The 14,882-nt window shown below is 26.7% G+C and overlaps 1 protein-coding gene across 1 annotated transcript in view; it reads right to left on the bottom strand.

Moving 5' to 3' along the window:
- LOC121119011 (zwei Ig domain protein zig-8) overlaps positions 1-14,882 on the bottom strand; it is a 210,626-nt gene that overhangs the window by 34,374 nt on the left and 161,370 nt on the right. The window contains exon 5 of the mRNA XM_040713620.2: positions 3,371-3,587. Coding sequence (XP_040569554.1) covers positions 3,371-3,587 — 217 coding nt within the window. The remainder of the gene's footprint in view (positions 1-3,370; positions 3,588-14,882) is intronic.

The following is a 14,882-nucleotide window of genomic DNA, read 5'->3' as shown; positions in this document are numbered from 1 at the left end:
ATGATCAGAGGGTTATATTGTAACAAAAAGTAACTTCCTGCTTCCTTATTTGTTAGTATATTTCCGTAAGTAAAAACCCTAATCATTGGATCCTATGAATATATAGATTAATCTATGTATGATATAAAAATAAAATAGTATTAGTTAAGGATTTTTAGATTATTTAATTTAGATAAAGAAGTTATAACTTCTTATATGTTTAATCCTTAATGATATTATTTGTATTAGTTATTAAATAAAATGCACAAATTTGCATTTTTGTTGCTTTTTAAATCAGTTTTATGTTGTACTTAGACCAGGAATACTTGATACATCAAACGTACATTATTTTCTTTCGGCCATTTTTTTAGTAAAGTAGTTAAAAAAAATAAGAGAGATTTTTGTTAAAAAAATTATGCAAATTAATGTCTTAAGAAATTTAAAAACTAGTTTACTTATAAATATTCTGATAAGATAAAATAAATAGATAAACCAAAAAACTAAATCGTTCAGAATTTTTTTTAACGATTTTTATAGTTCTATACCCTCGTTACTTTTATGATTATTCTTTAGTTGTAAATAATATGCATGCACGTCAAAAATACGGAAAAAATCCATTGTAATTTTTTTTCTTTTCAAAAGCAATTATTCTATTCTTCACGGAAAAAATTAAAGTATCAATTGATAACAAGTGCGTGTTCTGATAAATGACGGATATCAGTAAGGTTTCAATCCAAATTTGGTATAGAAGACTTCAGTCCAGTTTAGTTCCCAATATTATTTAGAAATTTATGATGTTTGGTAATTAATAACGTCACTCAACCTTCATTCTTATTTTTTTTTAATCAGTTCTAGTAGTGACAGTCATAAGAACTGATTGCTAGGATATATATGACCGATGCTAATACTGAACTAAGTTCAGATTAAGTTAATATTTTCCAATTATGAGATTGTTTTTTTATTGTTAGAGGAGTTGTTTCTTCTTTGCAATTTTTCAATTAAGTACTCCGCCAAATGGAGAAGAGGAGCAGATGGAAGTTAAACGAATAATAATGAATTTATATTTATTCTCAAACACCAAATTCCATATTGTTTGAATCTAAACTGCTGTGGATGCCTAAAAATATCTTAATCTGTTCATACCACACTGAAAATGAAATCCCTGTGTAAGAATAATTTCAAACACTCTGTAAACAATAAAAATTGTCTTCCTTCTTTACCAGATCTGTTTCTTAAGTAACCTTTTGTTTAGAAAATATTGAAGAGATGCTGCTTTCAACATCATGTACAACATCATTTAATTTGGAAGAAAATCCGAGAAAAATTGTCAATGGTAACTGCAAAAACAATAGAAAACCTTTGAACAAGGTCATTAAATATGTATATTTTATAATTAACCTTTCTACATGATCTTCGTACAGTTAAATTTTCAAACAAATGGTTCTAATACGCTGTAATTTTAAGTATTTAGCTGACATTTAATCACGTATATAATTTAAAATAAAAAAAGGTGGAACATTTCTAACTTTAAAGCTGTTGAATTACTTTTAATATTTTTTAAAGCTCTTCCTAATTTTCATATAATATTTTTAGAAGAAAAATCTTAAAACTTTGAAAATAAAGTCTTTCCTGATGAATATGAATTCCTTTACTAAAAATATGATAAATACTCGAAAAATTAATCATTTGAGTTACGAAATATTGTGTTTCAAATAAGTAGTAATAATTTTTTTTGTACTAATTTACAAATAATTCAATTTTTGCATTTATCGTGTATTTATATATTTGCATTAGAGTGTTCCGTATTTACTGTATTTATTTTTCGATCAAAAAATTTACACAACCTTGCCAAAAATTGTCTAAGAGGACTGATATTTTGGCAATACAATTCTTTGATCGTATTTAAGATAAACTGTTTGAATACAATCGTGAATAGTTAGCATAAAAAAAAAGTCATTTCATATGTACACCAATATGCATCATACAGCACATGATTTGTTTAAGTTTTATTGAATTTTCTTACCTATTCTCCTTAATGGGACACATGCTGTTATAAACATGTATGGAAAAAATTGTCAAAATCGGTGATGGTTCTGGGTGGCCAACAAGCACATATATTTACATACTGGGGGTCATAATATAAACACTCTTAACTTTCTTGTTTAAAAAATAGACCACATTCACGGAATTCATAAAAAAATAACAAGAATGTTCTAAATAAAGTCTATGTTTCAGAAAAATATATTACTCTGTAGAAAACGTGTTTCTAATTCAAATTAGTACAAAATATGTCTTCAAATTTTTTAGATGCTTCATAAATGTTAATATTTTTGTCATTCACATGTAGAGATTCAGTTTGATTTTTAAAATGACTAATTTTAAGGAAAAATTAAGGATCCTTATGTTCAAAGAATAGAACGTGATGGAGCAATAAAAAATTGATTTGAAAAATCTGTCAATTATGATCTTCAAGGTTTGGAGTTCATGTAATGTAAAATTCGGAAGAACGACAAATATAGAATGAAAATTTCCCATTTAAACCTTTCAAAATTGTTTAAAAGAGATGAAATAATTTTGTTTTCAATAATTATTATATTTTAATTTTTATGTATATGAAATATTTGTCAGATACGACATTATTACATTAATAAAAACCGAATAATAAGAGCAATGAACAGATTATTTTTATTTATTATTCATATGATGTTGAACATGAACACAGTAGCCAAAATTCTATTATTTTACTGTAAACAATATATTATTTGTACTCAGCAATTTTTACTACACAAAATTGATATTCTTTTAAATTTAAATAAAATAACTTTTCATCTAATATCTTTAAAATTGTATAATGAATATAATACCTGATTTTATTTTAATTATATTTAGTTTTATATGTTTTCAAAATGGTAGACTACTTAGCGAATACATATAATACTATAAATAAAAATTCTTTTTTTTCTTTATTTTTTTAAATTTTAGTTGTTTAAAATAGGTGATATTTTCTTGGAGTAGAATATTTACGAAATGAAAGATAGAATTGAAAATAATTCCCTTTAAAATTTATTAAGGCATTTATTTATTTACGATTGATCCTTCTATTTTTGTCATTAGAATAATAATCAATAAAAAAATAATTTTTATTCCTCAAGATATGTATTTGAGATTATTTTAATTCAATTAAGAATATCTTATATTAATTAACTATTCAACTAATATAAAAAATTGAAATATTGATCGTAGTTGGCCAATAAAAATGAAAAATAAAATGAGTGAATGTTTTATAATTATAGTACTCCTTGGTTAATAACAATACATGAAAACGCTTTAGCATTGTTGTGTAAATAGATTTCAAAATTTTAGACTCTAAATCCATAATGAATTAAATTACCTTCGACGATTTCTTTGGCTGAAAGTCTTATTGTTGTATTTCCAAATGATGACATTTGGTGGTATCTTTGTTCCAACCAAAGCTGACTCCTTCATTAATTCCAATGCATCTTTTTTTCGATTGGGTTTCTCTGTCATATTTCGAAATAAACATGACACTTCTATGTTACTTCCTGCGTTATAAACAATTTGATCTCTAACTATTTTAATCATTGGTCCTGAAAATATAATAGTGCAATAGATTATTTAATATATTTTTTAGTATATGTTATTTATTTGTTTAATATTACATAACAGTAAAATCAATAATACAATTTAACAACAAATATTTTAAATTCCATATTAAAAGTGAGTAGTACTTGACAAGTTGTATACTAATTCGTTTTTAGTTTTTCGTATCAGATTTGATTCTCGAAAATTTTTCATGGGAACTGTGAATCGTCCACTGAAAGATTTCATTAAATAATAATGCTTTAACCAATTTTATCGACAAATTGTGATGATAATAAAGTATAAATTGATTTGAGGAAAGAAATCCCAAATTAGGATATCAGATTTCATCGTATTTCTTTCGGATATATCATTTAATCTGAGATTTCATATATTATTTAATATAGAGTAAAGGCATAAAGAGTTCATTAAAGGAAAGTTATTATGAAGAAAATATTTTATAAGCTATCTGTTTCAAATCGATCCGTGCTATTAAATTTTCAATCTTTCATAGCTAAAAATACATTTATAGTTGCATTTGAAAAGTGCTATGATTCCTAAAAAGTGTCTCCTGATAACTTATTATCATCTCTAGAAAAACTGATTAAATGCAGTAAGGATTGGTTTTGAAAGTTTGTTTGTGAAACATTTATATTCCTTTAAAATATTTAATTGTTTATTTTGCAATATTATCAGATGTAGAAAATGTTTCAAAACTTATTTAAAAATCAATACTTAAAGTATAACAGTTTTTTAGGCTTGATGCTCCTAATGAAAATTAGTTGAATTTTTCACAGAATTTATGTAAGTAATTTTAATTATTACATATATTTTACTAGTAAATCAATTTTAGTATTTCAGTATAATGGATACTATTAAATAAGAATAAAGCTCATCCTTGTATGGTTTGGACTTTATATTCACAGCCATTGTCTTAAAAGTCAGAATAACTTGCTTTCAAAGGTATACAATAAAACAACGCCTATATTTGAAGTTTGTGATAAATTTTATCATACGTAAATCATTAACTAACTAATAGCTAAGTTTTTATTAAAATGCGTACTAATCTTATATGTAAAACTATTATAATTTTTTTTGATAAAATCTAAGTCATATATAGAAAAGAATTATTTTACAAGGTATACTATAGCTTATTCGAAGAAGAATTTGATAAATACATCCTACTCTTTGCGTCCCTAAGATTAGATGTTTTGTCATCACAATCTATATCGACAGTTGTCGATACTAAGAGCTCTTTGTAGCTTGAAGGTCAGTCAAATACCAAGTTTTCAAATTCTGGCCATACCTTCGAAAACCTTATGAAATCGTCACTTTCATTCTTAGGAGTGTTGAATACATAGAGCGTTGAATAGATATCTAAATAGGGGGTAGCATATTTTGTGAGACCAAAAGTCTTTTTTGGATTTAGTTCTGAGTGACAATCAGTTTTTTCATTTTGTGTTCATGAAGACCATTCTAATTTACAGTTTTCGGCAAAGAGAGTAACTTTTATGAAATAAAATGTATTCTTCCATTAAAGATGAATGAAGTAATAAGGTGCATTTTTTTATATAATTTTCTTCAGATTGGTCATTGTCGAATTGTTGATCCTGAATTATTCCTTATCATTTCATGTTTTAAACCCAATTAATAATTTCAATCAAATCTTATTCGTGTATTTTGTTATAACCGAAACTATTTTTCATTTCTTTGTCCGAAATGTTGCTTATTTATAAATTATGTGACTTTACACAGACTTTTATACACAGTGATTTTATCTAAACCGATTTTCTCTTTGATCATGACTTATGAGTTGTACAAATATCATTTATGCAGCCCATTTAACTTCCTATGACGTGATTCTGCTGATTTTGAACATTTGAAATGTACATAACATTATTAACAATTCATTTATCGACCCGTTCTAGACAGAATATTAAATGAGACCAATTCAGTACAAACGGTCTCAGACCAGTCAAAGAAATTTAAAACACAAAATTAGCAAGTGTATTTTTAATTTTACAGCAAATATGTATGAATTTACCTACATTTTTAAACGTTTTATTATACCCAAAAATTTGCACCACATAAAACATGTCAAGATGTCAGGAGCGGCAGGGCCAATTTATGAGATGAGGGATGTAACAGAAGAATGACAGAAACATAATCTATTCATTAAATTATTTCAACAAACTTTACAATATATAGAACTTGGTCAAAGTATAAATTTTTAATGCATAAATGTACTATTTCAAGGATAACAACGTAATTTGACATTTTTAAATTTTATTTTAGTTGTATAAAGAAAGGTAAAATACAACCATCCAATTTTCTTTTTAACTTTTCATATCTTCTTCGAGTAATATTTATAAAAAGAAAAATATTTTGACATACTCTTCTTATTTATTTTAGTCGTTGTTTTTATAATAAACTCTTCCAAAAGCTTTTTCAAAGCTCAAACAAGATTTATTTAATGAACCTCTCTCTAAATCATTTCCTTATTTAAAAAAATATATTACATTTGTATAAAAGATGGAAGCAAAAATGTAGTTGCTGACATCCAGAAATTTAAATAAGGAATGCTAATAATTTCATTCCAAAGGATCATCAATAAATAAATATTTCAAAATAAGATATGTAAAAAAAAGCTTGGGAAAGTTAATTTGAATTCATTTTATAAAAATATTTATTCTGGAAATGATATGAAGGGAATTGATGAAAAAATCCCGACATTTAATCTTATGTTTTTCTTCTTTTGTATCAATTACCTACAAATATAAATTTTCACTCAAGACTTTGGGAAAAGACTATTCAATTTATGGTATGTTCACAAATATATTTCCAACTGAATCATCTTTCTTCAAATCTTAATATGATTACTTTTCTGAGATATTTGGACACCCTGAAGACATAAAATCATATTATGGTAATTAAAAAAAATTCTTAAAATGTTTAATAGGGTGGTTCATTTCATATATCTTAGAAATTTTGAGCTGTAATAGACTTACAATATGAATCTTGGCCCTATCTATTTTTGAAAATTTGACAAAATTATGAAAAAGTTTAAGAGATCGCTCAACGGTCTTGAAGTTTTGAAAAAAGGTATTTTTTTCTAATATTTTTTTTTCTTCTTCTATACTTTCAAACTGCAAGCATTTAACTAAAGTTAACTAAATTTTAAATATTTATGAGTTCTGTTTTAAAAAAAAAATTTTTATATATATTGTAGATTTAAATCAAAAAATCAGTAAGAGAAAAATTTCAAACTTATTTTTCATTATGTGTATTATATATTTATATAGTTATATATATTTTTTAGTAAAAATTGTATTTGTTCATATTCAACAAAATTTTATAAAATATTAAAAATTTATTATATCATAAAAGTTTCCTTGACAACTTTTTTTCCTCAGGTCAAGACACTGAAAATGTGTCGTGTAAAGGATTTTCCTGCACGACAATTACCTAAAACATACGGACCAGGCAAAAAAAGTGTGGCTCAAGAATAATTGCATGAAGGTGATGGAGTATCCAATCCAGTCTCATTGACCTCAATTCCATATAAAGTTTATATCAGGTGGAAAACTTAAGAAATCAGCAAGAGATTAAGTAGTTATTTCCTCCAATGTATGAGTCTCTCAGTATATATTAAAGAGTCTTGTGTAAATTATATGTACAATAAAAAAAAGATTCTTTAGTCATATTATTGTTCTCGTTTCATACCCTTCTTGGTGTCTGAAGTAGTCCCTATCTTTTACGTAATTTTTTACAGCAGATGCATCAGATTCAAAAAAGAATAGAGAATATAAAGAAGAATATTAGTTTCACTTTTTTTCTGTCTTCATTATTTATTGCTTTCTTAAGGTCTAGTAAAGGTGGTTTTCACATAACATAAAAGTGAATAAATCCTACTTCTATACACAAAAAGAACAACCAAATGGGTTTTAAACATAACTTTTTTTACAATATTAATGTAGTCATGTTATTGAAGAAGAATTTTTCGGTCGACAATTAGGTATTAAGAATAACTAAAATTTTGACGTTTATATCCCTACAGGGTCTTGCAGTTAAATTTGAACTAAACCTTTTTTTTTTAAACATATTTTGATTTTTTTTTCTATTTGATTAGCATTCAAATCAATTTAAATATTCTTACATTTTAGTATTCTCGTAAAAGTGATCACTAAATTAATTATGGTTTTGAGGCAAGAAAGTCTTAGAGCCACCATCTTTGAGTTCATCAAAAAAGTACACTCTGGCGCAGGTCTATCATTCTAAACCCCGGTATATCTACAGTAGTTGTATCCTGAAGCCACATTGAGTGAATATTAACCTTAATAGTTATTTTTATGATATTTTGTCATAAATTATTAGTTTATATTAACAAAATACATATGTTTATCACTCATTAAAGTAAAAGCTTGTTTGGCTGGGAATTATGTATCAAATCCTATAAATATAATATGAATATTTGTAAAATTATTTTCAAACTTTCTAATCCCCTTTTCAAACATTTCCAAGTTCTTAAATTTGAGTTGAATAGCCCATTTTTGATAACTATTTCTGCTTCAATTTCATTTGTTATTTTTAGAGATATGTACAGTTTTAGGAAGTATACTTGTGTCAATTTATAATATGAGGCTTAACTCAGTTTCATTTTCCATATCAATCCCTAAAAAGTGTTCCGATTTTTAATGCAATAAAAAATATTCATTCCTTTCTTTGTCTAAAATATAATATGAATCGGGACAACAAATGCGAAGGTAATATATTGTCATTAATAATGATTAAAGTTAACTAAAGTTTTTGTTATGATCAATATTCAATATTTATTTCTCCAAAATAGCCAAGATAGAGTGAAAACAACATCACGGGTTGATATTTATTATGGTGACATTGTTGAAAGAAGTTTGTTTAATGATATTTTTTGGCGTTCAAGTTATACGTTATTTTTAAAGACGACAAGACGGGATGTCAAAATTTTGGGATTGACACATCAATATTAGTAAAATTTATTTTCTATTACGATTAGAAATTATTCATTGGACAAACTCATTAAGACACAAAAATACTTAACATATTTCTACATAATTAATTAGATTAGTTTTTAGTTAAGCTATCAGTAGTTAATACTTATCATTTCAGGAGATGTCAAATACAGACAATCATTATGTCTTTTTCATTTTGTTTAATGTTTTTTAAAAATAGAATATACATATATTAAATTAGGTCAACAGTGTTGGTTTAAGAATTTTTCTAAGAACAGACCAACAAAGAAATCATTTTGGTTGAATAAAATATTTTTTTGGAAGGAGTAGTCTATAATAGATTTTTCTATGTCAAAAAGAGAATCTAGACTAATAACAAAATTAAAAGATGACAAAACTTCACAAAAGCTTGATAGAAATATTTATCTTTCAAAAATTAAGAAATAACATCTTTCAACATAATTTGTGCTCTGAAGTAATGGCACATAGGCTTATAAGAATTTATTTTATATCTGTATACATATGTGGGCATTTCTAAATTAGTTAAAAGGTTAGTCACTTAATATTCATAATTAGCATTTCAAGTTGGTTTCAGTATCAATCTCAAGTAAAGATAGTGTTTATTGAAAAAAGGTATTAGATAAAAAAATAAATTATCTTTTTTAAAACTCAGATATGGAGCTTCACTATCGATAAAACATCTTTTCTTTTCGTATAAAACTTGTTAAGCCATGGAGATGACGGCGTAAATATATTTTCTTCTGTTCTAACGTAAAATGCTATGTAATCGTGTCACTTTTGGTGATAAAAGTTAAAATTTTCGTTTAAAATCTTTATATAAATGGCTCACAGGTTGCCCAGTCGAAAAGAAATTGGTCGCTTGTTTCAACTTCCATCTAGCAAAAATAACATATACGTTGATTGCCATTGAAATACTTTGCTCTCACTTCGAGAGTACCGATATTTTAGCCACTTCTCCGCTGAACATAGCAAATAAATAATCAATTTCCATCTCAGAGATCTCTCGAAAGAGTAAACGATATCCACAGCCCCCTTAGATAGCCTTTCCATGCTTTCAGAGTACTCTGACAGTCTTGGGCAGACTTTTTAAGTCCAGAGTAGGCTCATCCAAGAAACTTCTCTCGAAAAAGTTAGATACATGACTGTTCCAAAATTGATCCTCTTTCTAGAGTTGCCAAATCCAGTAGGTGTTAATGGATTTCCACAACTCATCAAAAAATATGACAGAAATTTCACCATATTTTAGAGTGTTATGGATCCTCCTCGATGATATATTTTTTTTCTTGTTTATCCCAAGAAAATACTTTTCGAGAATGGAAACCTGTGCTGCTATGTTATTTTCATATGATAACAACCGTAATAAATGCATTACATTTGACACTATTTACGTGTTCCAAGCTCCAACTCTGTCCCAGGTATTGAGCCTAAAAGAGGAAAAAAAAAGTACAAGGTCTGCCCAATCTTAAAACTAATTTTGTGTAGGTTTTTTTTCCATTCAATCATCTCCCAATCCTGAATCTTAGCAATTTTGTGTTAATTGTACTGTGGAAAGTTGGCCAAAATCTTTCGATTAGGTCGCTGTATTTCACTAATAATTTCTGTTTTTTTCTGTCCGCATAGCAAATACACTTTGGATGGGATACAATTGTGGAAAAAATATCGATGGTATCCTCCTTATGAATTTCATGTCTAAAAAGGTCTAAGCATAGAATAAAAAGTAAAGCAGAGTAGGGGTCTCCTAGCTTTACTCCTTTTTTGTTGAGAATAATTGTCCTTTCATTTCCATACTGAACTATGGTTTGTGATTTGGCTACGAGAGTGCTAACCATTTTGATATTATAGTCACCAAAATCTTTCTGATAGAGAGTTAAATTTATAAACTTATGAGACTGTGTGTCGAATGCCTTGGTAAAATCAACTGTCATTAAGGAAACATTTTTCGTAGATTTAAAAATGTTTGTAAAGTAAAAGGGATGTTGTCCCTTAATTTGTCCTTCATAAAATCGTATTGCGTCGGATATATTATTGACTTTAAAGCTTCGGGGAAGAACAAGGTTCCCGTTCGATGCAATTTCCAGAAAAAAGCCAAGGGAGAGATCTCTTTCATAAAATTGGAGTAAAATAAAAGAAGTAAAAGATGATTATACTTTTTATAAAACTGAAAGGTGAAACCATAGGGACCTAGGGTTTTATTGGCTTTATCATTTTTGATTATAGATGTGTTTATCTCATCTTCTGTAAGATGTTGTTCCCACGAGATGTTTTCTTTTTCTGATGGTGCAAGAGTTCCCTCTTAGGTGCATCTCCATTCTTCAGAGAAGTAATTGATGCATCTTGCACACATGTTTGCTTATGTACAGTCAAAACAGTTATAAAGTTAAGAGTAATATTTCTTGATGGCTTGGCAAATATATTTTGGGTCATCAAAAGTGTAAAAAGTGAATGATTTTTTCTTTTTTTCTTTCTTTTTTCACTTCTACAAATCAACGACGAGCATTTGGTAAGTCTTTAATGGAATCAATCATCAGTTTGGTCCTTTAAAGAAAATCTGCATCCCTAAACAGTTGGTCGGTCTTATACTTTTTTCCATTGGATTTGATTCATTCGTTGAGACGTTCTCCAGCTTATCTAGATCGTTTAGGATTTTTCAGCCTACATAGTTCCCTTTCTTTGTAATATACCTTTTATTTAAAAAAAAATGATTTCGACTAAGGAGAATATTTGTAAATTTATTGTTTAATAATGACTTCAGTGCAATTTATTCTAATTTCCTTATCATTTTTAATTTTTTTGTTAATTATTCTTGAAGACTGAAATTTGGAAAACAATCAATCTGTATTAGAACCAAAGAAATCGTTCAACAATATAAACCTATTTTATATAAAAAAAAATAGTATTTTTCCATATCAGATCCTTATTTTAAAAATTTAGATCATTTATTTATTAGAATAACAGTTCCTAAAAATAGTTTTATCTCTTCATTTTTAGTTATATCTTGGCATATTTATAAACATCCATTTTCACTTCAAGTCATCTTTCAGGAAGTCTGTCATCTTGTTGCGACACAAACAATTAAATTTAAGTGTAAGAACAATACATCTATTGTCCAATAACACCAAAGTTTAGTTTAGTTTATTTCTGAAGCAATTCGATAAAATTAATGTCTCCAAAAACATGCCATTGCTTTGGATTTATTACAATCTGTTACTTAAGTGAAAATGCTCAGTATTTTTAATTATTGGATTGATTTTTTAAATTGATAATTTCCCTATAAGATAATTTTTTTATTCATTTATACCAATATATAAATTTTCACGATAAAAATTTTGTAACTCAACTATAATTGACTTATAAATTATGTTTGATGAACTTTGTGAAATATTTTATAGCTCTGAGATAATTTTATACCTTTTTAATACACCTATAATGTAACATACATTTATGTTAGATTATAATTGAGTATAAACAATGTGTAAAAAAATATATAATTGCCTATTAAGCTTTTTGGAAGCCTCATAATATATGGTGATCATTACACAAAGAAGAACTATATTTTTAATTCATTCAATATAATATCATAGGTAAAGGAAGCTATTAGTAAGTGTATGTGGATTGAATTTAACAAACTGTTTTGAAAAGCACCAAAATGTATATGAATGATTTAGATACAGAAACCGATTATGAAATAATGATATTGTGACAACACTAATTTTCTATCAAAAAATTATTCAAATTAATCATTTAAGACCCTGCAAGGATTATTTTAAAGATCAAAAAAATATTATGGTAAAAAAAAAAAGCTAAAATGGATTACAATAATTGAAACCCATATCAGATCAAAATTAACCAAACAAGAGTAAGTCTTTGATAAATTTGTGAGGATTATCTATCAAATATCTAAAATTACAAATTTGTTAATAAAGGGTATTCGACACATCACTTCTCTGAATTATTTGCCTATATTTGTATTCTGAACTGACTATCTTCAATTTTTAATTAGTACATTTTATGATAATTTCCTTGCAAGCGTCATAAGTTACACTTAAAGGTAATCCAGTCACTATTAAATAAAGAAAATAAAGTGATACATATTTGAAAGACCACATCGGATTCAATTTATATTTCATAGCTCAAATGAAAAAATTAGACGAAGAATGGGCCATGGATATCTGATCATTTAATATTATAAATATGCATATTATTTTTATGGAGTTCCAAAAGTTGACAAACGCTGGATTGGACTATAGTCGTAATGTGCTAATGAATATGAGCTCGAATTCAACAGGTCTAACAGAATGCGAGGGAGCTTAAATTGGTAAAAAAATTATATTGTTACAAGTGGTACATCACTAAAAAAAGGTTGAGAGTCCCTGGTGTAGACCAAACAAAATCAAAAATATATATGTTATAATGGACAAGCACTTAGGACATTTATCCAAGTTTGAACAAAAAAAAAGATTGTTCTATTGTGCAAGCAATAATGTTGAAAATCGAAGTTTAGTCATTTGCATCGATTATAATCTTGCTATATGCTGAATAAGGGATAGGAATTGATTCATTATGTTTCACATATATAGCATTTATTATATAAATATCAATCAATTCTCCAAGTTAGAATTATAACTTGTTTGAATTAGAAATAAATAGTATACCATAATAATAAATCAATATAAAGAATTCATCTCCTTTGCGTAACTATAGTTTATTGCTTATTCATAATTTAAAATTAATGTTCCCAACCAGAGAAACACAATTGTCCTATCAAATTTTTGGTCAACCTATTGAAGTTATTTAAAAAAAATCTAATTAGTTCTAATATAATCAATAATATACTATAATTAACTTTGATTTTGTTTCCAATTCCTTGTTTGTCATAAATGGTTAAACAGTAAAACGGAGCGTAGGATTAGATAAAAATGATCTAAACAGATATATGAATAAACTATTTATAATCATAAAATAAATATTGGAATTTTTTGATTTTGGTTCAAGATGGTTTTAATGTTAATAAACCATATAATACGTAAATTTGTATCTATAATTGAAATGTGCATTTTCCAATCAAGTTTTGTATCTTATATTACATAAATATTAAGAATGAACTTTCATTTTCTAGTAATACAAAAAAAAAGAAAAAAAAAGGAAGAAGATTTATAAAAAACATTCTTTCAAGTTCTTCCATCTGAATGAATTTTTATCTCAATATGTAAAAGTGTAGATAAAAGCAATTATTTTTGTACATCATCGCAAGAAAAGATCTTATTTATGTACATTATATTTAAATTTTGATTTCAAAGGAAATAATACAAGAGATATGCATTAAAATATAATCTTAACCATGTACATATGTCTTCAAGTATTGAACGTATATGTATGCATATATCTATGGGTTATTATGAAAATCAAAGTCAAATTTTTTCAATTAAAGAAAATTTCATATTATAAAGTATAATATTCTAAAGATTGTTGATGTGTTTGAGCATTTAAAAAATATTTTACTATGTCATATTTTTTTAATTAAACTCAAATAAATGGACATGGTAGTCATTATCCCCTTCCTTTTTAGACTAAATAATGGATATTTTTTAGAGTAAAAAAATTAATCGAAAATTTAACTTGGTAACCGTGACAATTTGAAGAAGAATTTGCGGAAAATTAAGTGTAGCTGTCATTACATAATATTGAATCAGCTGCGAGAAGCTATGAGTGAAAGGACATCAGCAGAAATCCCACCCGTATCTAGCAATGACAAATAACAGGAATCACTCCGATGTCGATCCTTAATTCAACTCTGAATCTAACAAAGCCTCGAATTTATATCCCCCAAAAAATAATCAGTGTTACTCTCTATCAGTCATGAGTACACGCTCTTGACAGTGTTTAGACTGCAATCCCTTTCGTATGAAAATGAAACAGCGTTTTTCAATTTATAGGAAGTTTTTACATGGTTGTACTTACGGTGATTTATGGTAGATAAAGTCATATTCGGGTACTTTTCTTCCTCCAAAAAATTACTTTTTTGTTCATATATTGTTTCTCATTGCTAAAATACGTCTACCATTGAAATTATTGACTGTTTTTTTCTTTGTCAGGGGGCAAACTTACAAAATCAACAAGGGATGAATTACTAAATTTTTCCACAGTATACAACAATGAACCAACAGTTAATTAACTCACAGGTGCAAAATTATTGAACCAAATTTCATATAATCTTGACAGTTGTGTTGCTTAGCTATAACAGGGAAACAAAATATACGGTTGCCTTTAGGGCTGTGTTTGAGCTTTTGTATTAAA

Source organism: Lepeophtheirus salmonis, chromosome 5 (assembly GCF_016086655.4).
Source record: "Lepeophtheirus salmonis chromosome 5, UVic_Lsal_1.4, whole genome shotgun sequence".
In the NCBI taxonomy this organism is placed as follows: Eukaryota; Metazoa; Arthropoda; class Copepoda; order Siphonostomatoida; family Caligidae; genus Lepeophtheirus; species Lepeophtheirus salmonis.
Note: the sequence above shows the minus strand (reverse complement) of the source record. Positions and strands in the feature narration are given on the sequence as shown.